At 50.0% G+C, this 26,708-nt stretch overlaps 1 protein-coding gene across 3 annotated transcripts in view; it reads right to left on the bottom strand.

Annotated features, from left to right (window-relative positions):
- Positions 1 to 1,906: 1,906 nt before the first annotated feature.
- The window catches only part of TPCN2 (two pore segment channel 2), a 39,453-nt gene continuing 14,651 nt past the window's right edge, over positions 1,907 to 26,708 (bottom strand). For 2 of the 3 annotated variants that reach the window (XM_075325197.1, XM_075325199.1), the window contains exons 11-25: positions 26,472 to 26,575; positions 26,068 to 26,149; positions 25,848 to 25,934; positions 24,591 to 24,710; positions 23,879 to 23,938; positions 23,507 to 23,635; positions 22,724 to 22,773; positions 22,454 to 22,553; positions 22,016 to 22,087; positions 18,325 to 18,398; positions 18,073 to 18,163; positions 17,912 to 17,994; positions 17,529 to 17,610; positions 7,861 to 7,958; positions 1,907 to 3,065 (exon numbers count right to left, since the gene is read on the bottom strand). In XM_075325197.1, coding sequence (XP_075181312.1) covers positions 2,987 to 3,065; positions 7,861 to 7,958; positions 17,529 to 17,610; positions 17,912 to 17,994; positions 18,073 to 18,163; positions 18,325 to 18,398; positions 22,016 to 22,087; positions 22,454 to 22,553; positions 22,724 to 22,773; positions 23,507 to 23,635; positions 23,879 to 23,938; positions 24,591 to 24,710; positions 25,848 to 25,934; positions 26,068 to 26,149; positions 26,472 to 26,575 — 1,311 coding nt within the window. In that variant the 3' untranslated portion in view covers positions 1,907 to 2,986. Of the gene's footprint in view, positions 3,066 to 7,856; positions 7,959 to 17,528; positions 17,611 to 17,911; positions 17,995 to 18,072; positions 18,164 to 18,324; positions 18,399 to 22,015; positions 22,088 to 22,453; positions 22,554 to 22,723; positions 22,774 to 23,506; positions 23,636 to 23,878; positions 23,939 to 24,590; positions 24,711 to 25,847; positions 25,935 to 26,067; positions 26,150 to 26,471; positions 26,576 to 26,708 lie in introns of those variants that run through there. The other variant, XM_075325198.1, reaches the window with a different exon arrangement.

Raw genomic sequence — 26,708 nt, 5'->3', positions numbered from 1 at the left:
CCCACAGCTCCATACATTGTCCATGGGACTTTCAGAGATTGCGTCGTCTATCTCCTGCATGCGGTGCCACCGCTCCATTCGATAGGTGCTTTTCAAGGCCTAGTCCAAGGTACTGAGGGGGTCGAACAACCCCTTTAAAGATTCAAGTTTTCAGTTTTAAACAGGATCCATGGAGATGTCCAGAGGTTGAACAGCGCCACCGCTATCCACAGGTCGTCTGTGGTATTACAATTAGACATCAATTACTTCAATGGAGGTGTCATACCAGTAATGACCTATACGCAGGTGTGGCAGTGTTTCTAGAAGAAAGCCGCCATGTTTCTCTAACCTCACATTGGATTCTGCTCTCCAAAACGATTGCCGCCATCCTGACCTTGTGCCGCTCCCATCCCCATCCAACGTCACCCCCCGATTCAGCCGCCAGCGAGGTCCCCATAGACAATGTATAGTCATCCATACATAGACAACGCGAATCCCCGCAGCTGGACGCTCAGCCCTCAGCAAGGCGTCACCTCCCCTGTGAATAGGTTAGAAATTGACAAATTGTGCAGTTTATGAACAAGATTTGGGCAAAAACCTGTAAAAATGGTTAAAAAAAAGTCTTAATTTCTCACCCCTCCTGAGACTACAAATCTCGGCTGAATAAATGTGGCCACATCCATGACCTTTACAGCATCTTCCTGGCATTGAGCAGACGCCTGTGGACAAAATTCAGGCAGATGCAGAAGGAAACCGATCCAACTGCAAATAATGAACGTTTCCAGAGTCGCCCCCTGAATGTTGGGGCAGCTGGATACCCTGATCTACGAGGAGCAGGTGAAGGCACACACACAAGGAGCAGGGAGAGGAGCCGCGCGCGCGCCAGAGCAGGGAGAGGAGCCGCGCGCGCGCCAGAGCAGGGAGAGGAGCCGCGCCAGAGCAGGGAGAGGAGCCGCGCCAGAGCAGGGGGAGGAGCCGCGCCAGAGCAGGGGGAGGAGCCGCGCCAGAGCAGGGGGAGGAAGAGGAGCCGCGCCAGAGCAGGGAGAGGAGCCGCGCCGCGCCAGAGCAGGGAGAGGAGCCGCGCCGCGCCAGAGCAGGGAGAGGAGCCGCGCCGCGCCAGAGCAGGGAGAGGAGCCGCGCCAGAGCAGGGAGAGGAGCCGCGCCAGAGCAGGGAGAGGAGCCACGCCAGAGCAGGGAGAGGAGCCACGCCAGAGCAGGGAGAGGAGCCGCGTCGTGCCAGAGCAGGGAGAGGAGCCGCGCTGTTTTGACTTTCGTAAGTCAGCCAAGTCCCTACACGCAGTAATAAGAGTCCAATCAGGAGTAAGAGTCTCTATAAGACGCACTCACGCGATAGTGGCTATATCTGTGCCCAGCTGGTGTATATACGCGTCCCTCAAACGTGAAGCATCTCATTGGCCCATTGCAAAATACCAAATCAGATCCTCTGAGGAGCGAGTCCTGCAACTGAGGCTCCAAATGATCAATGCAGCTCTCCCTCAGGAGGATGTAGCATCTCCATACATGTCCAATAAGATCCTTCAGCTGAATATGTCATCATGTAATTCCTCATTTCACCCATGGGGGCAGCGTAGAGAAATTGATCACCAGATCCCAGGTGCAGTGATATATCTCATCTTGGCTTTGGGATATTAAGTTGCAGGAGCCGCATTTGTACATCGGAGCGTCACTATGAAACATTTATGGAAAATATTTATTTCTCAATTCATTTAAGAAAAAAAAAGTAGTGCAAAACCAAAAATGTAAGAAATTCTATCAATTGTCTTTGTAACTGTATAAGAATTGACAATTAAAGGAGACCTCGTTCTCGCCATTAATACGTTGTTTCTTTTTACAGTGTAAATGCCGCTGTTCTCCTGAATCCGGCGATGTTTTTCTTTTCTTCTTGCGACGCTCCGTTCCTGAGATATGGCCTCCTGTTCCCGGTATTTAAATCCAGTCTTATGAAAAGTGGGTGTGGTCCTAAAGGACACACCCACATAGAAAAGAGGAGGGTCACTCCCAGTTGGCTAAAAAGACTAGATTTATGTCAGGGAGAAGAGGGCCATATCTCAGGAACGGAGCGGCGCAGGGAGAAAAGAAAAACATCGCCGGATTCAGGAGAACAGCGGCGTTTACACCAGGTAAAAATATTATATATTTATACATTATATATATTATATATTCTATTTACTTAAAGGAACACTCCTGCCAAAACTAAAGCTCCTGCAGGGCCTGAGGGAATGATTTTCTTTTTTTTGGGGTTCCTTAACTCCCATTTTCAGGTGTCAATCCTTCAGGCCGGCACAAAGTGTATTCCCCCCCTCCCCCCGCAAAATGTTCCTTATCTTTATTTATTTTAGGTCTTTAGGGAAATTGGACTCATAATGCCAGCCCTAAAAAAAAAAATACAAAAAAAAAAATATTAAAATCTAGAAAATCTGACGAGTCACTGGTCACGCATCATCTGGGTACAAAATAATAAAAAAGAAAAAAAAACAAAATCTGCAGGCAAAAAAAGAACAAAGTGCCTGTGAGCAACAAATTCCACCTGGTGCTTAAAATCGGACAGGACAAAAAAAAAAAATTAAAGGGTAGGTTGCTCAGTATTAGGAAAAAAAAATTAAATTTTTCCAGAAATAGCACCCCCTGTGTACATGTCTCTGGTATTGCAACATTTAAGTGACTGTGGCCAATGTGCAGTACCACACACAACCTGTATAAAAAGGAGTGGCGCTGTTTCTGGAGGAAAGCAGCAACGATACTGGTCCCTCCGTATACAAAGGGTGAAAGTCAAAGGAATCGCTATAAAATCACGAGATCATTTGTAACAGAAGTAATAAAAATATCCAGAATCAGCGCAACGGGCGGTGAACCGCGAGGAGCCCGGACTGTGTGACGATGGAGCGGAGGAGCGCAGTACAGTCTTGGTTCAGTTTGGCAGCGCAGAGTGATCCATTCCCTGATTGTCCAGATCCATTTATGTAAAGGGACCTGCGGGCAGCGAGTGTCATCTGGAGAGGTGGAGGTGCGGGTGGTGGTGCAGCCGCTCCAGCAGCTCCTCGTCTGTGGGCTCCTCCAAGTCTTCCCTAAGAGGGAGAACAGAATAAAAAATTGCCGTATTTTTCGCTTTATAAGACGCACTTGATTATAAGACGCACCCCCAAATTTGGTGAAGAGAATTTTTTTTTTTTAAATGTTAAATGGGGTCCGTCTTATAATGCCAGTGTCCATTTAACAAATCATATAGAGTATATGTCCCTCATAGCCCCCCTATCCTAAAATTAGCCCCCTTAATCTGGATATGGCCCCCTTATATTGAATATAGCCCCCTTGTGCTGGCACACGTCCCCTACAGCTGGCACAGGTCTCCTATGGATGGCACTTGTCCCCCTGTGCTGCCCACGGCCCCCTATGGATGGCACACGTCCCCCTGTGCTGCCAATGGCCCCCTATGGATGGCACTTGTCCCCCTGTGCTGCCCAAGGCCCCCTATGGATGGCACTTGTCCCCCTGTGCTGCCCACGGCCCCCTATGGATGGCACACGTCCCCCTGTGCTGCCCATGGCCCCCTATGGATGGCACACGTCCCCCTGTGCTGCCCATGGCCCCCTATGGATGGCACTTGTCCCCCTGTGCTGCCCATGGCCCCCTATGGATGGCACTTGTCCCCCTGTGCTGCCCATGGCCCCCTATGGATGGCACACGTCCCCCTGTGCTGCTCATGGCCCCCTATGGATGGCACACATCCCCCTGTGTTCGATATGGCCCCCATGCTGTTGCCCATAGTAAAATAAAACACTTTCCTTACTTTCTCAGCGCTGTCCTCCCTCCGTGCTGCTGAGCTCCTGCACTTCCTGCTTTTCGGTGCCGGTCATGTGATCGGCACAGCAGAGTGACATCATCTCTGCGTGCCTGATCACAGCGGCAGCAGAGATATCGGGAGATTAGCGCTGGAGGAGGTAAGTAAAGAGTTTTATATTTTACTATGGGCAGCAGCATGGGGGCCATATCCAACACATGGGGGGGGCATGTGCCATCAAAGGGGAGCACAGGGACATATAATATGCGCCACTCCCCCAGCCCATCACCGCGGTGCGGTTTCAGCACCACGGTGATGGACAGCGGCAGTGCATATTATATGAGCGGAAGCAGGAATTCTCCTGCTGCCTCCTGCAGCCTCCACCAGCCTGCCTCAGCCTCCAGCACCGCTCAAGAACTGCCCCCACCTCCCCTGGGCCCTGTAGTATATAATCCGTATATTCGGATTATAAGACACACCCCCTACTTTCCCCTAAAATTTGGGGGAACAAAAGTGCATCTTATAAAGCGAAAAATACGGTAGTAAAATATCAGATTTATGAATGTAAAGCAGTTGCAATTTTCAGGTCTCCTGCTCTGGAGGACGGATCTGGTCCTATCGATTTCAATCTGCACCGATGTAATACTACACCTGGCCTTCGGAGGCGCTGCAGGAAGCTGAACACTCACGACAGATTACAAATGATCCAGAGGGATCTACAGAGGAACATTTAGTGATCAGCAGAGGATCAGAGGATGGTCCCAACAGAAAGAGATGGTCATAGGCACATCTCTGGCGCCTGTGACCATTCGTTAATGTTTGCATAGTTACAATTCATGAAAGACCTTTTGGTTGTCAACTAACAAGGACATTTCTCTTTGGCGATCTTGAACTATTTGGGTCATGTATATTTTTTCTTTTTAAATATTGCATAAAAAAAAACAAAAAAAAACAAAACACACAACAATAATAAATGCACAAATAAGCATAAAAACAGGGAAATCCCCAAAGAAAAGAAAAGAATAAAAAAGCGCAAAAGTTATTAAAAGTACAAAAAGGTTTTAATTGTGTAAAATAGATATATCCAATATATAAAGCTGTATGTATGTATGAATTAATGTGTGTATGTATATGTCTGGGATTAGTATCTGCCCCGTCGCAGCTACAGCCACAAAATTTTGCACACTCACACGTCTGGCCCCCGAGAGCGTCATAGGCTATGTTGTGAGGCGAAATTTTAACCCCGCGTGTTCCAATTTACCAATCAATTTTGCCCCCATTTACATAATGGGGAAAAAGTGAAACGAAAAGTGTATCTGCACCGTCGCATTTACAATCACAAAATTTTGCACAGACACCTCATGTGACCCAGGGAACGTCGTAGACTATGTTTTGATGGGAAAATTTAACCCCGCGCTTTACAGTTACTTTCCAAAAAACCTGCCTCCATTAAAGTAAATGGAGCCTGGAACTACAGGTTATTAGTAGGAGCTGTGAGTGGTTGCTATAGGAACAAAAGACATTCATAGTATAAGAAGCTTATATGTGAGGTAATAAGGTGTCGGTGGGGAGACGGATAGAGACAGACAGAGAGACAGACAGGGAAAGAGACAGACGGGGAAAGAGACAGACGGGGAAAGAGACAGACAGACATGCAGACAGGGACAGAGACAGGCAGACAGGGAAGGAGGAGACAGCCAGAAAGACAAAGATAGATGGGGAAAGACACAGACCTTGATAGAGACAGACGGAGAAAGAGACAGAGAAATAGAGACAGACAAAGACAGGCAGACAGATGGGGAAAGAAACAGAGAGATAGAGAGACAGACAAAGACATACAGACAGACGGGGAAAGAGACAGAATATCTGTGGTGTTAAAATACAGTCAGGGCCAGAAATATTTGGACAGTGACACACGTTTTGTTATTTTAGCTGTTTACAAAAACATGTTCAGAAATACAATTATATATATAATATGGGCTGAAAGTGCACACTCCCAGCTGCAATATGAGAGTTTTCACATCCAAATCGGAGAAAGGGTTTAGGAATCATAGCTCTGTAATGCATAGCCTCCTCTTTTTCAAGGGACCAAAAGTAATTGGACAAGGGACTCTAAGGGCTGCAATTAACTCTGAAGGCGTCTCCCTCGTTAACCTGTAATCAATGAAGTAGTTAAAAGGTCTGGGGTTGATTACAGGTGTGTGGTTTTGCATTTGGAAGCTGTTGCTGTGACCAGACAACATGCGGTCTAAGGAACTCTCAATTGAGGTGAAGCAGAACATCCTGAGGCTGAAAAAAAAGAAAAAATCCATCAGAGAGATAGCAGACATGCTTGGAGTAGCACAATCAACAGTCGGGTACATTCTGAGAAAAAAGGAATTGACTGGTGAGCTTGGGAACTCAAAAAGGCCTGGGCGTCCACGGATGACAACAGTGGTGGATGATCGCCGCATACTTTCTTTGGTGAAGAAGAACCCGTTCACAACATCAACTGAAGTCCAGAGCACTCTCAGTGAAGTAGGTGTATCTGTCTCTAAGTCAACAGTAAAGAGAAGACTCCATGAAAGTAAATACAAAGGGTTCACATCTAGATGCAAACCATTCATCAATTCCAAAAATAGACAGGCCAGAGTTACATTTGCTGAAAAACACCTCATGAAGCCAGCTCAGTGCTGGAAAAGTATTCTATGGACAGATGAGACAAAGATCAACCTGTACCAGAATGATGGGAAGAAAAAAGTTTGGAGAAGAAAGGGAACGGCACATGATCCAAGGCACACCACATCCTCTGTAAAACATGGTGGAGGCAACGTGATGGCATGGGCATGCATGGCTTTCAATGGCACTGGGTCACTTGTGTTTATTGATGACATAACAGCAGACAAGAGTAGCCGGATGAATTCTGAAGTGTACCGGGATATACTTTCAGCCCAGATTCAGCCAAATGCCGCAAAGTTGATCGGACGGCGCTTCATAGTACAGATGGACAATCACCCCAAGCATACAGCCAAAGCTACCCAGGAGTTCATGAGTGCAAAAAAGTGGAACATTCTGCAATGGCCAAGTCAATCACCAGATCTTAACCCAATTGAGCATGCATTTCACTTGCTCAAATCCAGACTTAAGATGGAAAGACCCACAAACAAGCAAGACCTGAAGGCTGCGGCTGTAAAGGCCTGGCAAAGCATTAAGAAGGAGGAAACCCAGCGTTTGGTGATGTCCATGGGTTCCAGACTTAAGGCAGTGATTGCCTCCAAAGGATTCGCAACAAAATATTGAAAATAAAAATATTTTGTTTGGGTTTGGTTTATTTGTCCAATTACTTTTGACCTCCTAAAATGTGGAGTGTTTGTAAAGAAATGTGACAATTCCTACAATTTCTATCAGATATTTTTGTTCAAACCTTCAAATTAAACGTTACAATCTGCACTTGAATTCTGTTGTAGAGGTTTCATTTCAAATCCAATGTGGTGGCGTGCAGAGCCCAACTCGCCAAAATTGTGTCACTGGCCAAAGATTTCTGGACCTAACTGTATATGTTGTGAAATGCTTCTATTAGCTTAGTTTTTGCCTTTTAATAATTACATTTCTATTTGTTTTGTGGTTTTTGTGTGCAGAATACATTTTTGATAATACATTCTATATATATGCACACACATATATACACATATATACACACGCACACATACATACACAGTATATACATACACTGTATATAGTTTACCTTTTTCCCCCCTTTTACTGTAAATGTTAGACCTTTTACTCTCTTTTACTCTTTATATGTGAATGTTAGACTTTTATTTACTTTATTCATGAATTCTATTTTTTATCCCTTTTTGTAAATTTTATACATTTTTAATGCTTTTCCGTAAATTATTTTCTACTTTATTTTCTGGTATTTTAATGATTTATCTAATTTATTTTTATAACAATTTTAGGAAGTGCAGCGGCCGGCTCTTTTCCCTGCAGAGGGTCACCACACAAACACTGGGTCCTATGGTGCACGGCGGCAGTTTACAGGCTGCATCCACAGACACGGATCATAGGTGCAAACGTTCAATGCGGACGTATGAAGCCTTTACCTGAACATGAGCTGCACCGTCATGTGATATTCCACCTCCTGGGACGGAGACAGCGACGCCGAGTGCCGGTAACTGCGATCCCATTTATGGATGAAGTTCTAAAGAATAAAAAATAAAAGATAAAGAAAGAAAAGAAAATGTCTTATCATTTAGAAAGACAAATACGAGTAAGAAAAACTTGCAGATGCCTGATATCGTAGTCCCCGGTGATTCCCAGTCCCCGCGCCTTCCCCCTCCATCTCATGTTCCCCCTTTATAATTTCCCCTCTATTTCAGCAGCATAAACTTTTTTCAGAATTTTTTTTTAATTTTTTTTTTATTTTTACACCCCCCTTGACTTTGAAAGATATTTTTGGAACTTTCTGAAACTCCAAAAACGTATTTTTTATACTTTTTTTTGGGAGGGGGGAAACGAAACGGGGGGGGGGGGACGCCAGTACAAAGAAGAAACAGGTCTGGCGTTGTATTGAGTTTTTTTACTACGCTGTATAGTCATGTGGATACCGAACACTTCATTGTTATGGAATGTTTACAAAAGATACGATGTTTGTAACATTTTTATAGTTTTTTTAAAAAAGGAACATTTTAAACTTTCAAAGAAGGGAATTTTGTTTACTTACCGTAAATTCCTTTTCTTCTAGCTCCTATTGGGAGACCCAGACAATTGGGTGTATAGCTTCTGCCTCCGGAGGCCACACAAAGTATTACACTTTAAAAGTGTAACCCCTCCCCTCTGCCTATACACCCTCCTGTGCATCACGGGCTCCTCAGTTTTGGTGCAAAAGCAGGAAGGAGGAAACTTATAAATTGGTCTAAGGTAAATTCAATCCGAAGGATGTTCGGAGAACTGAAAACCATGAACCAAAGAACAATTCAACATGAACAACATGTGTACACAAAAGAACAACAGCCCGAAGGGAACAGGGGCGGGTGCTGGGTGGACGACTAGTCAAGTCCAAAACAACAGGTCTTGTGGGGTGCTCTCAGTATACGGCAGGTCTTTTGGGCTGTTCCTGGTATAGGGCAGATCTTGTGGGGTGCTCTCAGTATAAGGCAATTTTTGTGCGGTGTTCCCAGTATACGGCAGGTCTTGTGGGGTGTTCCCAGTATACGGCAGGTCTTGTGGAGTGTTCCCAGTATACACCGGGTCTTGTGGGGTGTTCCCAATATTTGATTGGTCTTGTGGGTTGTTACAGGTATACGGAGGTTTTTGCGAGGTGTCCCCAGCACACGCCGGGTTTTCTGGGATGTGGTGGAGAAACAAATCTGATCCATGGCGTCCGCTATAAGCAACACGCAGAGGCCTTCTGGGGTCTTAGGGTTTGTGCACACGTTGCATTATTGTAGCATTTTTTTCCGCATAGTTTTGTCTCAAAATCTGAAGCATTTCCTAGCTCCAGCTCCAGATTCTCATGCACACGTTGCATATTGTTTCTAATTTTGCAGCAGATTCAGATCTTCAACATGTCAATTCTTGCAAGTGTTTTTCTACAGGTTTCACGCATATTAAAAAAGTGGGGAAAAATCCGCAACAAAAACATGTAAAGAAGGGAATTTTGTTTACTTACCGTAAATTCCTTTTCTTCTAGCTCCTATTGGGAGACCCAGACAATTGGGTGTATAGCTTCTGCCTCCGGAGGCCACACAAAGTATTACACTTAAAAAAGTGTAACCCCTCCCCTCTGCCTATACACCCTCCCGTGCATCACGGGCTCCTCAGTTTTGGTGCAAAAGCAGAAAACTTATAAATTGGTCTATGGTAAATGCAATCCGAAGGATGTTCGGAGAACTGAAGACCATGAACCAAAAGAACAATTCAACATGAACAACATGTGTACACAAAAGAACAACCAGCCCGAAGGGCACAGGGGCGGGTGCTGGGTCTCCCAATAGGAGCTAGAAGAAAAGGAATTTACGGTAAGTAAACAAAATTCCCTTCTTCTTTGTCGCTCCATTGGGAGACCCAGACAATTGGGACGTCCAAAAGCAGTCCCTGGGTGGGTAAAAGAATACCTCGATAAAAAGAGCCGAAACGACCCCCTCTTACAGGTGGGCAACCGCCGCCTGAAGGACTCGCCTACCTAGGCTGGCATCTGCCGAAGCATAGGTATGCACCTGATAGTGTTTCGTGAAAGTGTGCAGACTAGACCAGGTAGCTGCCTGACACACCTGCTGAGCCGTAGCCCGGTGCCGCAATGCCCAGGACGCACCCACGGCTCTGGTAGAATGGGCTTTCAGCCCCGAAGGAATCGGAAGCCCAGAAGAACGGTAGGCTTCGAGAATCGGTTCCTTGATCCACCGAGCCAAGGTTGACTTGGAAGCCTGCGAACCCTTACGCTGGCCAGCGACAAGGACAAAGAGCGCATCTGAACGGCGCAGGGGCGCCGTGCGAGACACGTAGAACCGGAGTGCTCTCACTAGATCTAATGAGTGCAAATCCTTTTCACATTGGTGAATTGGATGAGGGCAAAATGAAGGTAAGGAGATATCCTGATTGAGATGAAAAGGAGATACCACCTTAGGGAGAAATTCCGGAACAGGACGCAGAACCACCTTATCCTGGTGAAAAACCAGGAAGGGGGCTTTGCATGACAGAGCTGCCAGCTCCGACACTCTACGGAGTGATGTAACTGCCACTAGAAATGCCACCTTCTGCGAAAGACGTGATAGAGAGACATCCCGCAGCGGCTCGAAAGGTGGTTTCTGAAGAGCCGTTAGCACTCTGTTAAGGTCCCAGGGTTCCAGCGGACGCTTGTAAGGTGGGACTATGTGGCAAACTCCCTGCAGGAACGTGCGGACCTGCGGAAGCCTGGCCAGACACTTGAAAAAATACGGATAGCGCCGATACTTGTCCCTTGAGAGAGCCGAGTGACAAACCCTTGTCCATTCCGGATTGAAGGAATGAAAGAAAAGTGGGTAAGGCAAAAGGCCAGGGAGTAAAACCCTTATCAGAGCACCAGGACAAGAAGATCCTCCAAGACCTGTAATAGATCTTGGCGGACGTTGGTTTCCTGGCCTGTCTCATGGTGGCAATGACATCCTGAGATAACCCTGAAGACGCTAGGAGCCAGGACTCAATGGCCACACAGTCAGGTTGAGGGCCACAGAATTCAGATGGAAAAACAGGCCTTGTGACAGCAAGTCTGGTCGGTCTGGTAGTGCCCACGGTTGACCCACCGTGAGATGCCACAGATCCGGGTACCACGACCGCCTCGGCCAATCTGGAGCGACGAGAATGGCGCGACGGCAGTCGGACCTGATCTTGCGCAACACTCTGGGCAGCATCGCCAGAGGAGGAAATACATAAGGCAGTCGAAACTGCGACCAATCCTGAACTAACGCGTCCGCCGCTAGAGCGCTGTGATCCTGAGACCGTGCCATGAATTCCGGGACTTTGTTGTTGTGCCGTGACGCCATGAGATCGACGTCCGGCGTTCCCCAGCGGCGACAGATCTCTCGAAACACGTCTGGGTGAAGAGACCATTCCCCCGCGTCCATGCCCTGACGACTGAGAAAATCTGCTTCCCAGTTTTCTACGCCCGGGATGTGAACTGCGGAGATGGTGGAGGCTGTGGCTTCCACCCACTGCAGAATCTGCCGGACTTCCTGGAAGGCTTGACGACTGCGAGTGCCGCCTTGGTGGTTGATGTATGCGACGGCAGTGGCGTTGTCCGACTGGATACGGATCTGCCTGCCCTCCAGCCACCGATGAAAAGCCAATAGGGCTAGATACACTGCCCTTATCTCCAGAACATTGATCTGAAGGGAAGACTCTACCGGAGTCCAGGTTCCCTGAGCCCTGTGGTGGAGGAAAACCGCTCCCCACCCTGACAGGCTCGCGTCCGTGGTGACCACAGCCCAGGTTGGGGGTAGGAAGGATTTTCCTTGCGATAGAGAATTGGGAAGGAGCCACCACTGAAGAGACGTCTTGGTTGCAAGGGAAAGCGAGACGTTCCTGTCGAGGGAAGTCGACCTCCTGTCCCATTTGCGGAGAATGTCCCACTGGAGTGGCCGCAGATGGAATTGCGCGAAGGGCACTGCCTCCATCGCTGCCACCATCTTCCCCAGGAAGGGCATGAGGCGCCTTAAGGGGTGTGACTGACCCCGAAGAAGAGATTGCACCCCTGCCTGCAGAGAAAGCTGTTTGTCCAGCAGTAGCATGACTACCGCTGACTGTGTATGAAACTCCATCCCGAGGTAAGTCAGTGATTGGGTCGGTGTCAACTTGGATTTTGGGAAGTTGATGATCCACCCGAACTGCTGGAGAGTCGCCAGAGCTACGGTAAGGCTGTTTTGACACGCCACCTGAGAAGGTGCCCTGACTAGGAGATCGTCTAAGTAGGGAATCACCGAGTGGCCCTGAGAATGCAGGACCGCCACAACGGATGCCATGACCTTGGTGAACACCCGTGGGGCTGTCGCTAGGCCGAAAGGCAATGCCACGAACTGAAGGTGTTCGTCCCCGATGGCGAAACGCAAGAAGCGTTGATGTTCGGGTGCGATCGGCACATGGAGATAAGCATCCTTGATGTCGATCGATGCTAGGAAGTCTCCTTGTGACATCGATGCGATGACCGAGCGGAGAGATTCCATCCGAAACAGTCTTGTGCTCACATGTCTGTTGAGTAGTTTAAGGTCCAGAACGGGACGGAATGAACCGTCCCTTCTTTGGCACCACGAACAAGTTGGAGTAAAAGCCGCGACCATGTTCCTGAGGGGGAACAGGGGTCACAACTCCTTCTGTCTTCAGAGCGTCCACCGCCTGAAAAAGTGCATCGGCCCGATCGGGGGGCGGAGAGGTTCTGAAGAAACGAGTCGGAGGACGAGAGCTGAACTCTATCCTGTAACCGTGAGACAGAATGTCTCTCACCCATCGGTCTTGAACATGTGGCCACCAGGCGTCGCAAAAGCGGGAGAGCCTGCCACCGACCGAGGATGCGGTTCGGGGATGCCGAGAGTCATGAAGAGGCCGCCTTGGAGGCATTGCCTCCGGCGGCTTTTTGGGGGCGTGACTTGGACCGCCACGCATAGGAGTTCCTCTGGCCTTTCTCCGGCCTGCTGGACGAAGAGGATTGGGACTTGGCGGAGGGACGAAAGGACCGAAACCTCGATTGTATTTTCCATTGCTGAGGTCTCTTCGGTTTGGACTGGGGTAAGGAGGAGTCCTTTCCCTTGGATTCCTTAATAATCTCATCCAATCGTTCGCCAAACAATCGGTCGCCAGAAAACGGCAAACCGGTTAAGAACCTCTTGGAAGCAGAGTCTGCCTTCCATTCGCGCAGCCACATGGCCCTGCGGACTGCCACAGAATTAGCGGATGCCACCGCTGTACGGCTAGCAGAGTCCAGGACTGCGTTCATGGCGTAGGAAGAAAAAGCTGACGCCTGAGAAGTCAAAGACGCAACCTGCGGAGCAGAATTACGTGTGACCGCATTAATCTCAGCCAGACAAGCTGAGATAGCTTGGAGTGCCCACACGGCTGCAAAAGCCGGGGCAAAAGACGCGCCCGTGGCTTCATAGATGGATTTCACCAGGAGCTCTATCTGCCTGTCAGTGGCATCTTTTAGCGATGAGCCATCTGCAACCGATACCACAGATCTAGCCGCCAATCTAGAGACTGGAGGATCCACCTTGGGACATTGAGCCCAACCCTTAACTACGTCAGAGGGGAAGGGGTAACGTGTGTCAGTAAGGCGCTTAGTAAAGCTTGTCCGGAACCGCTCTGGGTTTCTGGACAGCATCTCTGAAGTTAGAGTGATCGAAAAACGCACTCCGTGTACGTTTAGGAAACCTAAACTGGTGTTTCTCCTGCTGAGACGCCGACTCCTCTATAGGCGGCGGCGGGGGAGATAGATCTAACACCTGGTTGATGGACGAGATAAGATCATTTACTATGGCGTCCCCTTCAGGTGTATCAAGGTTAAGGGCGACGTCAGGGTCAGAGCCCTGAGCTGCGACGTCCGCCTCGTCCTCCAGAGAGTCCTCAAGCTGGGAACCCGAGCAGCGTGAAGAAGTCGGGGAAGATACCCAGCGAGCCCGCTTAGCCGGTCTGGGACTGTGGTCCGGGCAGAAGTCCTCCACGTGAGACCTAGGGCCCCCCCTGGGAACGTGCTGCAGCGCGGACAGAGAGGGGCCTGGAGGCGACGATCCAACAGGGCCCGGGGCCTGTGTAAGGACCGGTCTGGACTGCAAAGCCTCTAGCAGCTTGGCAGACCATTTGTCCATAGACTGAGCCATGGATTGAGAAAGTGACTCAGAGAGTTTCTCAGCAAAAACGGCAAACTCTGTCCCTGCCGCCTGGACAGGGGGAGCAGGGGGGTCTACCTGAGCCGAGGGGCCCACTAGTGACCAAGGCTCCGGCTGAGCAAGCAAAACAGGGGTCGAGCATTGCTCACAGTGAGGGTAGGTGGAACCCGCAGGTAACATAGCCGCACAAGAGGTACAGGTCGCAAAAAAACCCTGTGCCTTAGCACCCTTGCTCCTTGTGGACGACATGCTGTTGTCTCCTAGGAGAGTGATCACTGAGGGTATATGGGAAAGGGTATATAGCCCGACCGAACAGAAGTATATATATATATAATACGTATCTATTCCGGCACCCTAAGGGGACCAGCACCGGGTGACCGGTGTGGCTTACCGACCACTAAAAAGCGGAGCGTGTGTCCTCCAGATTCCCTGCCTTAGGCCTCCCAGATTTGCAGAGCTCTTTCCTGGTAATCCTCCACCGGCAGAATGCCAAAAAAATGGCTGCCGGAGCTCTCTGGGGAGGAGTGGAGCCGTGGGCGGCGCTAGAAAAGTGCGGGAATCTGGGGTCCCCACAGTGATCAGTGAGGGGGGAGGAAACATACAGGATGCTCCGGCCCTCACATCCGACGTCAGGTCGGCAGTCCCGCCCTTACCCCTGACAGGCAGGCCCGGGGGCGGGAGTTTTGCTACTAGGCCGCAATGAAGCCGGGGACTAAATTTAAGACCGCGGCCGACAAGCAGGCGCGGTCGGCGCGGAAGTCCGCCGGTCTTCACAAATCAGCAGCTGCTGCAGCGTCCGGGAAGAAGGCGCGCTCCCTGCACAGTCCCCATGGGAACACAGAGTACCTTATAGATGCAGGGCCCGGTCCCTGAGGATGAATAGACTACTGTCCAGCAGATTCCCACAGGGGCTGCGGAGGGAGCACGGTCCCAGTAAATGGATGACCGGTCAGGATCCCACTTCTCCTAGAGCCGCTAAGGGATGGTGAAGGAAAACTGCATGAGGCTCCGGCCTTTGTACCCGCAATGGGTACCTCAACCTTAACAGCACCGTCGACGTAGTGGGGTGAGAAGGGAACATGCCGGGGGCCCCGTGGGGGCCCACTTTTCTTCCAACCGATATAACTAATATGAGAATGCATGAGTGGATGTGTGCCTCCTTCCACACAAAGCATAAAACTGAGGAGCCCGTGATGCACGGGAGGGTGTATAGGCAGAGGGGAGGGGTTACACTTTTTAAAGTGTAATACTTTGTGTGGCCTCCGGAGGCAGAAGCTATACACCCAATTGTCTGGGTCTCCCAATGGATCGACAAAGAAAGATAGCTTTGCTTTTGTTTTCTTTAAATTTATGCGTGCAGGTTTTATACTTTGATTTTACCTTTTTAGGCCCTGTGCGCACTTGCAGTTTTTTCCCGCAGATTTCCTGCGGTTTCGCTGCAGAAAATGTTCATAACATCTCTGCAGTGATTCACCAGCAAAACCTATGGAAAAAAAAAATGTTCTGCGTACTAGGCGGATTTTGACAGCTGCATGTTTTGCTGCGGGATTCCCGCAGCAAAAACAATTGCATGTCACTTTTCCGCACGTTGCTGCGGGATTTCACTCCATTGACTCCAATGTAATCGTGAAATCCCGCAGGGAATAACGCAGGCAGAAAATTCTGTGCGGTTCATTGCGTTTCCCTGCATTATTCCCTCCAGTATTTCGCAGTTTACCTGCGGTATTGTTCAGCACTGCCTGCGGTTTGCAGGGAAGTGATGTCATTATGACAGGATGAGGAAGCGGAGCAGAGAGTAAACACACACATCACAGACACAGACATAGAACACACATAGAAAGCAACGGAAATATAGAAAACAAAACACGTGGGCTCCGCCGTATTTTTACCTTCCAGCCAAGGCAAGCACACAGCGGCGGCCCGGTATTCTCAGGCTGGGGAGGGCGAGGGGCAGGGTTAATGTCCCCCGCCTCCCTCAGCTGAGAATATCAGCTGCAGCTGCCCCGGGACTGTCGCATGCATTATGCGGCAGTCCCGGAGTGTCCCTGGCTCTTCTTGTTGCCGTGATGCGGTGGCAATCAAGGTAATGTAAGAAGTTAATGGCAGCGGATCACTGCCACTAAGTCCAGGCTTGATCATGGCAGCGTCTATGAGACAGCTGACATGATCAACCCCAAAGTAAAGTGAAAAAACACACCCACCAAAAAATCCTTTATTTTAAATAAAACAAAAAAGCTCCTGGTTCACCATTTTATTAACCCCTCCCGAAACACACAGCTCCGGCGTAATCCACGTCCTGCGATGCTTGCATCCAGCCGCGACTGACACCGATACACAGCGCTGAATGCAGCCTCGCAGCGAGACAGACTGCAGAGAGGTAATTACAGGACATTTCCCATGGCCGGTAATGTGAACTCACTACCAAACGTGAGAAATGCAGCGTGTGCTCACAGGGACTCTATCTATCCATCCCTCTTATCCATCCATCCATCCGTCCCTCCATCCGTCCATCCATCCGTCCCTCCATCCGTCCCTCCATCCGTCCCTCCATCCGTCCCTCCATCCGTCCCTCCATCCGTCCCTCCATCCGTCCCTCCATCCATCCATCCCTCCATCCATCCCTCCATCCATCCCTCCATCCATCCCTCCATCCATCCCTCCCTCCATCCCTCCCTCCATCCATCCCTCCATCCATCCCTCTGTGTCTATTTCTCTATCTATATCAGAATGAAATGACTTTTTTTTTTAATGTGCTTTATTGCATTGAATCCAATAAAGCACATGTACCAACCCGCACACGGCAAAACCGCGACAATACCACGAACAATACCGCGGTAAAAGCACTGCAAACCGCATGCGATTTTCGGGTGCGGTTTGCCGTGGTTTTTTACCGCGGGTGCGGTAATCTTTCAATGCCTGCGGAATTTTCTTGAGAAAATTCCATTTTCCAGTGCGCACAAAGCCTTGCACAGTTAATATTCTTTTTGTAGATTTGTTGGGACTTTTGTCATTTTTTTGCACTACTACTTTTTTTCCCTGTAATATTGTTAATAGTTTTTCGATTTTTTATGTTATTTTTTTATTACATTAGGAGCTTCTTTAAAGATATTTTTATTTGCAGTTTTTAAGTTGTAACTGCAAAATCTTTATAGAGACCCCTCCCCGGACAGAAGTCGCTGGCCGGAGAGGAGGGGCACCCACTGATCATGTGATCAGCAGGTGGCGGTATTGTGGGTGTGGAGGCTCCTGGAGCCGCCTCTCCCGGCACGCGCTGTCCGAGAAGCCTCCATGGGGCCAGAGAGGTGTTCATTGTGGATATAACTGGTCGGCCCCACAGTGGGACGGGGCCCGGCGACCACTAGCCGTGGGGGGCTGACCGGCTCTGTGCACGCTCTGGCGGGGTCACTCCAGTGGGGTCTTACCTCAAGAATCAGCGCTACAAAAAGATTCACCCAAATCACGGATGAGACGAGCCACCAAGCCACGAAGTACAACTTTGACCACCTAGGAATAAAGAGGAGACGGGATAATATGACCGCAGCGTCATCTCTGGGACGGCGGCTGCACATCCCGCCCTGCGCTGCCTGCACATAAGCGCCTCACACCCCCGCCGCACTGCAGTGACCATTGTGATGAGAGGTATAACAGAGAAATGGACCAACACCATTATAGAGGATGGGTCTGGTACTGCAACTCTGCCACATTCAATTTAATAATGACTAATTGCAGTACCCCGCACTGCCACCAGAAGAGAGTGGCGCTATAGAGCTATAATTCCCCGGTATGTAATCTGTGCATCACTCACGGGCTGGCGTATCGAGCGTACGCCTCCAGGAACACCTGCCAGTTATTCACCACCATCACATCCCATAATGTCACCAAGGCCGCCTGCCGCAGAAATGGAAAATGTAAATGTCGTCATCGTGGTGACCCGGCGCCGCCGCGAGGAGGAGGCAAAGGACTCACCGCAAAGTCATCAAAGTTATTGGGCCAATACTCCAGCTGCTCAAAGGAGCCGCACGGCGACGTCTCATTACCGGGGGCTTCATCCGAGGAGCTGAGGAGTCAGAAAGAGGGAGACTTTTAGCGAAAAGACCGAGGACCTGGAGGCAACAGGGACCCCGAAAACCGCAGAATTATGGGGGCGAAAGACTAAACAGAAGGCCCGTCCAGAACATCCCAGGGTCCCATCATTATCTGGCCCCCGCTCACACCCACCTCACATTTCCAGGATTAGGAATCACGCCTCTAAACAGGTCAATACCGATGATCGCGAATACATAGTACACCACCTAAAATAGAGAACAGCGGACATCAGACCCCTGTATACAGAGATACATGATAAGATCCTGTCTGCAGCCACCACTAGAGGGAGCTCCCTGTATACAGAGATACATGATAAGATCCTGTCTGCAGTCACCACTAGGGGGAGCTCCCTGTATACAGACATACATGATAAGATCCTGTCTGCAGCCACCACTAGGGGGAGCTCCCTGTATACAGAGATACATGATAAGATCCTGTCTGCAGTCACCACTAGGGGGAGCTCCCTGTATACAGAGATACATGATAAGATCCTGTCTGCAGTCACCACTAGGGGGAGCTCCCTGTATACAGAGATACATGATAAGATCCTGTCTGGAGACACCACTAGGGGGAGCTCCCTGTATACAGAAATACATGATAAGATCCTGTCTGCAGCCACCACCAGGGGGAGCTCCCTGTATATAGAGATACATGATAAGATCCTGTCTGCAGCCACCACTAGGGGGAGCTCCCTGTATACAGAGATACATGATAAGATCCTGTCTGCAGCCACCACTAGGGGGAGCTCCCTGTATACAGAGACACATGATAAGATCCTGTCTGCAGTCACCACTAGGAGGAGCTCCCTGTATACAGAGATACATGATAAGATTCTGTCTGCAGCCACCACTAGGAGGAGCTCCCTGTATACAGAGATACATGATAAGATCCTGTCTGCAGTCACCACTAGAGGGAGCTCCCTGTATACAGAGATACATGATAAGATCCTGTCTGCAGCCACCACTAGGGGGGAGCTCCCTGTATACAGAGATACATGATAAGATCCTGTCTGCAGCCACCACTAGGGGGAGCTCCCTGTATACAGAGATACATGATAAGATCCTGTCTGCAGCCACCACTAGGGGGAGCTCCCTGTATACAGAGATACATGATAAGATCCTGTCTGCAGCCACCACTAGGGGGAGCTCCCTGTATACAGAGATACATGATAAGATCCTGTCTGCAGCCACCACTAGAGGGAGATCCCTGTATACAGAGATACATGATAAGATCCTGTCTGCAGCCACCACTAGAGGGAGCTCCCTGTATACAGAGATACATGATAAGATCCTGTCTGCAGCCACCACTAGGGGGAACTCCCTGTATACAGAGATACATGATAAGATCCTGTCTGCAGCCACCACTAGGGGGAGCTCCCTGTATACAGAGATACATGATAAGATCCTGTCTGCAGCCACCACTAGGGGGAGCTCCCTGCATACAGAGATACATGATAATATCCTGTCTGCAGTCACCACTAGGGGGAGCTCCCTGCATACAGAGATACATGATAAGATCCTGTCTGCAGTCACCACTAGGGGGAGCTCCCTGTATACAGAGATACGTGATAAGATTCTGTCTGCAGTCACCACTAGGAGGAGCTCCCTGTATACAGAGATACATGATAAGATTCTGTCTGCAGCCACCACTAGGAGGAGCTCCCTGTATACAGAGATACATGATAAGATCCTGTCTGCAGTCACCACTATAGGGAGCTCCCTGTATACAGAGATACATGATAAGATCCTGTCTGCAGCCACCACTAGGGGGAGCTCCCTGTATACAGAGATACATGATAAGATCCTGTCTGCAGCCACCACTAGGGGGAGCTCCCTGTATACAGAGATACATGATAAGATCCTGTCTGCAGCCACCACTAGGGGGAGCTCCCTGTATACAGAGATACATGATAAGATCCTGTCTGCAGCCACCACTAGAGGGAGCTCCCTGTATACAGAGATACATGATAAGATCCTGTCTGCAGCCACCACTAGGGGGAACTCCCTGTATACAGAGATACATGATAAGATCCTGTCTGCAGCCACCACTAGGGGGAGCTCCCTGTATACAGAGATACATGATAAGATCCTGTCTGCAGCCACCACTAGGGGGAGCTCCCTGTATACAGAGATACATGATAAGATCCTGTCTGCAGTCACCACTAGGGGGAGCTCCCTATATACAGAGATACATAACATCCTGTCTGCAGCCACCACTAGGGGGAGCTCCCTGTATACAAAGATACATGATAAGATCCTGTCTGCAGCCACCACTAGGGGGAACTCCCTGTATACAGAGATACATGATAAGATCCTGTCTGCAGTCACCACTAGGGGGAGCTCCCTGTATACAGAGATACGTGATAAGATCCTGTCTGCAGCCACCACTAGGGGGAGCTCCCTGTATACAGAGATACATTATAAGATCCTGTCTGCAGCCTCCACTAGGGGGAGCTCCCTGTATACAGATACACATGATAAGATCCTGTCTGCAGCCACCACTAGGGGGAGCTCCCTGTATACAGAGATATATGATAAGATCCTGTCTGTAGCCACCACTAGGGGGAGCTCCCTGTATACAGAGATACATGATACGATCCTGTCTGTAGCCACCACTAGGGGGAACTCCCTGTATACAGAGATACATGATAAGATCCTGTCTGCTGCCATCACTAGGGGGAGCTCCCTGTATACAGAGATACATGATAAGATCCTGTCTGCAGTCACCACTAGGGGGAGCTCCCTGTATACAGAGATACATGATAAGATCCTGTCTGCAGCCTCCACTAGAGGGAGCTCCCTGTATACAGAGATACATGATAAGATCCTGTCTGCAGCCACCACTAGGGGGAGCTTCCTGTATACAGAGATACATGATAAGATCCTGTCTGCAGCCACCACTAGGGGGAGCTCCCTGTATACAGAGATACATGATAAGATCCTGTCTGCAGCCACCACTAGGGGGAGCTTCCTGTATACAGAGATACATGATAAGATCCTGTCTGCAGCCACCACTAGGGGGAGCTCCCTGTATACAGAGATACATGATAAGATCCTGTCTGCAGCCACCACTAGGGGGAGCTCTTTGTATACAAAGCTATATGACAAGATCCCTTCCCATCACTAATTCTGGGCTTGATGACAGTTGTGTACCGTGATTAGTCCTTTATTACCCTGATTGCCACCACACCAGGACAATCGGGAAGAGCTGGATAAAGCGTCGGGCTTGTCGCATGTGATGGATTCGACAATCCTGGGCGGCTGCAGGCTGCTATCTTTAGGCTGGGGGGCGCCCAATAACCATGGGACCTCCTCAGCCTGAGAAAACCAGCACCCAGCTGTTGGGCTTTATTGTGGCTGGGTATCACAATTAGTGAGAACCACACGCCGTTTTTTTAATTATTTGAATCATTAAAAAAAAAAAAAAAAAAAAGCCGCATGCGGTTCCTCTTATTATGATGCACAACAAAGATAAATGCAGGGCTGGATGCAGCAGCCTGTAACCATGGGCTTTATCTGTACTGGGAATCAAAATACGGGGGGACCCTACGCGAAATATTTTATTTTTTTGCCACAATACTGACCCGCAATCATTATCTGGAATCCCGGGCCCGGGTCTGGCACTCATCGGTAACTTTTGAAACCGCACGAATCTGGACTTTTACTGTCCAGGTCCGCCCATCACTACTCAACAATATATGTTTATACAGTGAGCTCCCCCTAGTGGTGGCTGCAGGTCGGCACCTTTTATATAACAATGGATATCCGCAAAAACTGCATTGAAGCATATTGTGACCAAGAAACTCCTAATAAATGATCCTTACCACCAGAATGCCAGCGAAGGCCCGTAAATTCTTTACTAGATCCAGCACAGTGCTGGCCACAAGCGCCATAACCTGCAAGTAAGGGAGAATAATGTTACTTCAGCTGTATACAAAGCTCCAAATATCACTGCAGAGACTTAGATAAAGCCAAAAATTCTGCCTGCAGCCACCACTAGGGGGAGCAGGAGAGCTCATCGCATACAGTCATGGAGATGAATGTAGACGCGGTAAGCTCCTGAGCTCCCCCTGGTGGAGGCTGCCGGCAGGATCCTCGGGCCGGTTGTCACAATATAGTGGGGAGGGGGTCACCATGGGAAGTTGTGTTACAGCCGTCCTCCAGCTTCCTGAGGCCCGCGACATACTATGACATCAGAGTGATGTCACTTAAAAGGGAGTGGTAGCTCGATCCCTTACCGGGGGCATCACCGACTCACCCACCTTCATATTCGGGATGATCCGCAGAAATCTGAAGACTATAAACATGTTGACGAGTCGGACCATTTCCCATAGGGAGAGCAGCCCCTGCATGTCCGGCTTCCTGGAACCAAAAGCATGGTAAGTGGGTCGCCCCCGCACCACTCCATTACGTGGCTTAAAGGGATTGCAGTAAAATCGGATGTGGCTGCAGATCTTGACCCTCATTTTACCCAAAACACAGCGGAAACACGAGGCTTCACCTAAACGGCCCATATATTCATCCACACTTACCAGCCGGGATGTGGGAACTTGTATATCGCAAAGGTGGCAATCTCCAAAACCTGCAAGACAAGGACAAGCTGCTCGTGAGAAGTGCTTTTGCACGGCGGCCCCCCCAAATCGCTCTTCGGCTTTTGCACGGCGGTCCCCCCAATCGCTCTCCGGCTTTTGCGCGGCGGTCCCACCAATCGCTCTCCGGCTTTTGCATGGCGGCCCCACCAATCGCTCTCTGGCTTTTGTACGGCGGCCCCCCCAATCGCTCTTCGGCTTTTGCACGGCGGTCCCCCCAATCGCTCTCCGGCTTTTGCGCGGCGGTCCCACCAATCGCTCTCCGGCTTTTGCATGGCGGCCCCACCAATCGCTCTCTGGCTTTTGTACGGCGGCCCCACCAATCGCTCTCCGGCTTTTGCACGGCGGCCCCACCAATCGCTCTCCGGCTTTTGCACGGCGGCCCCACCAATCGCTCTCCGGCTTTTGCACGGCGGCCCCACCAATCGCTCTCCGGCTTTTGCACGGCGGCCCCACCAATCGCTCTCCGGCTTTTGCACGGCGGCCCCCCCAATCGCTCTCCGGCTTTTGCACGGCGGCCCCCCCAATCGCTCTCCGGCTTTTGCACGGCGGCCCCCCAATCGCTCTCCGGCTTTTGCACGGCGGCCCCCCTCGATCGCTCTCCGGCTTTTGCACGGCGGCCCCCCTCGATCGCTCTCCGGCTTTTGCACCACGCCCCCCCCCCCCGATCACTCTCCGGCTTTGGCACAGCACTTAACAGAAATCACAAAGCGTTTCGTCACTTACCAGCAGAATGAACGTGAGGACGCCATCAAATATGTTGCTCGTGTAGGAGACGTAGTTCTTAATTCCCAGAGAGAAAATCTTCAGGGACATTTCCAGGACATAATACAGGATGAAGAAGCAATTTATGGCCTGGAAATAATATAGAGATTCCTTTACTTCCAGCAGCCTCTGCAACCAAAACCTCAATCTGCTAAATCCGTCCTATAAAGAGACACTGGAGACCTTGTATCCACAGAAAACATCTTCAGAGCCGTCTCCAAGACATCGGAAAAGATGAAACGTTTATGGTTTACAGATAATTATAGAAACTGGTGAATAGGATCCTTTACTTCCAGCAGCCTCTGCAACAAAAGCATGAAGGAAGATACTCACACCCAGGAAGAAATCGTCCCGATCCACCCCGGATTTCTCAGCATCAATCATCAGCACGGCCTGAGAAGCACAACCAGAGGAAGAACCAGAGTTACAACTTTGTGAGAAAATTCACCCAACGCCCAAACCCCCCCCCAAATATCTGCAACTTTCCACCATCATTTCTGTTTCATCTTCCCCCTTTTCGAGACCCCTCCCCACTTATCTTGAGAGAATAGAAATCTGCTAAGCCGGTCCTGATCTGGTGCCATTGTCACTTGTCAGAAACCTGATATCACATATATACAGGGAACTCTATGGGGGTCCATCACTGCGGAGCCCCCCCTCACTAATTATAAAATGAGGGCCCCAAACTCAAGGAGTGTAGGTGTAATTCTGATCTGCAGCACAGCACCAGATACTCTACATCTCTTTGTGGGGTTAAATATACTGGTAGACATTGATGAGGGTCCTGTACTCACAGCAGCAACGAGACCCCGAAAAGCTGACGGGGCGGACACGTCCGATCAATCACAAATAGTGACAAGACATCAATATTACAGTCCCCTGTACAAGTATTGCCACCCTCTGTATTATTAGGGTACATGGCTGCCATGGAGGGAGGGAGGGTCCTCCGCTCAGGACACCGCTCTATTACACTGCGGAGCCGGATCTGTCTGGGGATATTCTGAATGTAAATGTGATATGGTATAAGATGCAGCTCGTCACTTACACAGATGGAGAGGAGATTGCCCAGAGCCACCACGTTCCCCAGGTAGTCAAAATAGCGATGGCTGCCGACGATCTGCAGGATCTGAAGGAACCTGGACTGATACTCGGGCTGCGGCGGGTGCTGAGGAAACAAAGGAGCGATGTACGCAGAGATACAGAGGGGTCATAGATGATCACTAGGGGGCCGACTGCTGGGACCCCCCAATCCAGAGCGCTGAAATATTATGTTGTAAAGTGACTGATCAGGAGCATGCGCCTGCCTCCCCCTCGTGCGCCCAGCAGTGTGCCTGCCTTCCCCTCGTGCGCCCGCCTTCCCCTCGTGCGCCCCAGCAGTGCGCCCGCCTTCCCCTCGTGCGCCCCAGCAGTGCGCCCGCCTTCCCCTCGTGCGCCCCAGCAGTGCGCCCGCCTTCCCCTCGTGCGCCCCAGCAGTGCGCCTGCCTTACCCTCGCCGCCCGCCTTCTCCTCGTGCGCCCCAGCAGTGCGCCTGCCTTACCCTCGCGCACCCACCTTCCCATCCATCGCGCGCCCACCTTCCCATCCATCGCGCGCCCACCTTCCCATCTCTGTTGAGCGCGTGCGCGCATCCATGTCTCTAATTGTAGATCACATGCCTGCGTTGTACAGCGCTCCTTTATCACCAAGAGTCCCAAAGAGATAAATAGAATCTTGGGACTGGTGGGGGCAGGAGGTCAGACCCCCAGTAATTGGAAAGTTGCCCCTTTCCCACTAGTTATAATGTTCTTCACCCTCTTTAATCAATATAAATGTTCCACCATGTCTCGAAGAGGTAAACGTAACTTCTGCCTAATTCGAGAGCGCTGTTTGCTCTTGTTTAATCTCAGGGTGGTGCTCGGGAGGGTCCGCACTCTGGGGGGGGTCCGCACTCACAGCTGCAGTTCGTTACAATGTACTCTAGGGCTGGTGGTCAATATTCGTTCTCCAGGATTCTACCTTCACCAAAAAAAAAAAAAAAAAAAATAAACCCTGCATTTTCATGGATCGTCGCTTGACTTTTAGACATCCAATGCAGATCAGACTCCAGACACAGAGGAACAAAAACTCAGCTGTGAGCAGCAAGATGGTTGTCAGCATCCGACAATCCTCAGAGGATGAGCCAACCTGCGGCATAGAAGGAGGGGGACGATACCAGCCCCCACAAATCAGGCAGAGTCTGGTACCACTGGGTAAGGGGTTCCTCTGCAGGTGACAAAGTGCAGGGCGCCAGTAAGGACGGACCAGAAACCCAGAGACGAGTTACCTGTCTGACCGGATCCTTATCCAGTTCATCGAACAGTTTCTGGAAGCGCTCCGCAGAGATGACGCCTCCGGGGCAGGACTTCGCTTGCTGCAAAAAAACAAATAAAAATTAAATAAAATAAAAAAAGCAAAATAATAATAATAATAATAATAATAATAATAATAATCGATAAAAACAAAAAGGGGCAACAATTCCATAAAAAATGCCCAGTGTTTCCCACCTCTATGATCGCCATCTTGCAGTCACAATCCAGCTTGACTTTCAGCAGGACTTTAGTGAAGGTGTCACAGTCCACACAGGACCTGCGGGAACGAGAGGACTGAGTGGCAGGACTGTGGACACGGTGGAAGGAGCCGAGCGTCAGCAGCTCTCTCTCCACCACCTGCTCCCAACCGCTTAGATGCTGCGGTCACAATCACCAGAAGCATCTAAACAGTTGGCGGCTCTGATCACGGCAGTTACTGGGTAGCGACCGTCCGGCACCTCCACCACGTGGCACGGCGGCTGAGTAAGTGCCTATAACTGCAGAAGTGGACGGCAGAAGTTGCTAAGGGGTTAATAAGAGCTTAAAAAAAGGGTTAAAAAAGACAAAAACCGTTACTAAATATTCCGTCCCACACTTACTCCTGGTCGCGCTCGCGGGACGTCACATCCCGGAAGAAGGAGAGAACTTCAAATGCCGCTCGGATCCCCAGCCGCCTCCGCAGCAGCGACGCCTGCACCGATTTCTGCAGGAAAGAACCAAAGCGGTGACCGCGGCCGCATGCTATACCATCACCATCACCACCGCTCACTCAGAGACCGATGACTTTAACCCCTTCCCACCACAGGTCATTTTTCGTTTTCTCCTCCGCCCACATC

Source organism: Anomaloglossus baeobatrachus, chromosome 10 (genome assembly GCF_048569485.1).
Source record: "Anomaloglossus baeobatrachus isolate aAnoBae1 chromosome 10, aAnoBae1.hap1, whole genome shotgun sequence".
Taxonomy (NCBI): domain Eukaryota; kingdom Metazoa; phylum Chordata; class Amphibia; order Anura; family Aromobatidae; genus Anomaloglossus; species Anomaloglossus baeobatrachus.
This window is presented reverse-complemented; position numbering and strand designations above follow the sequence as displayed.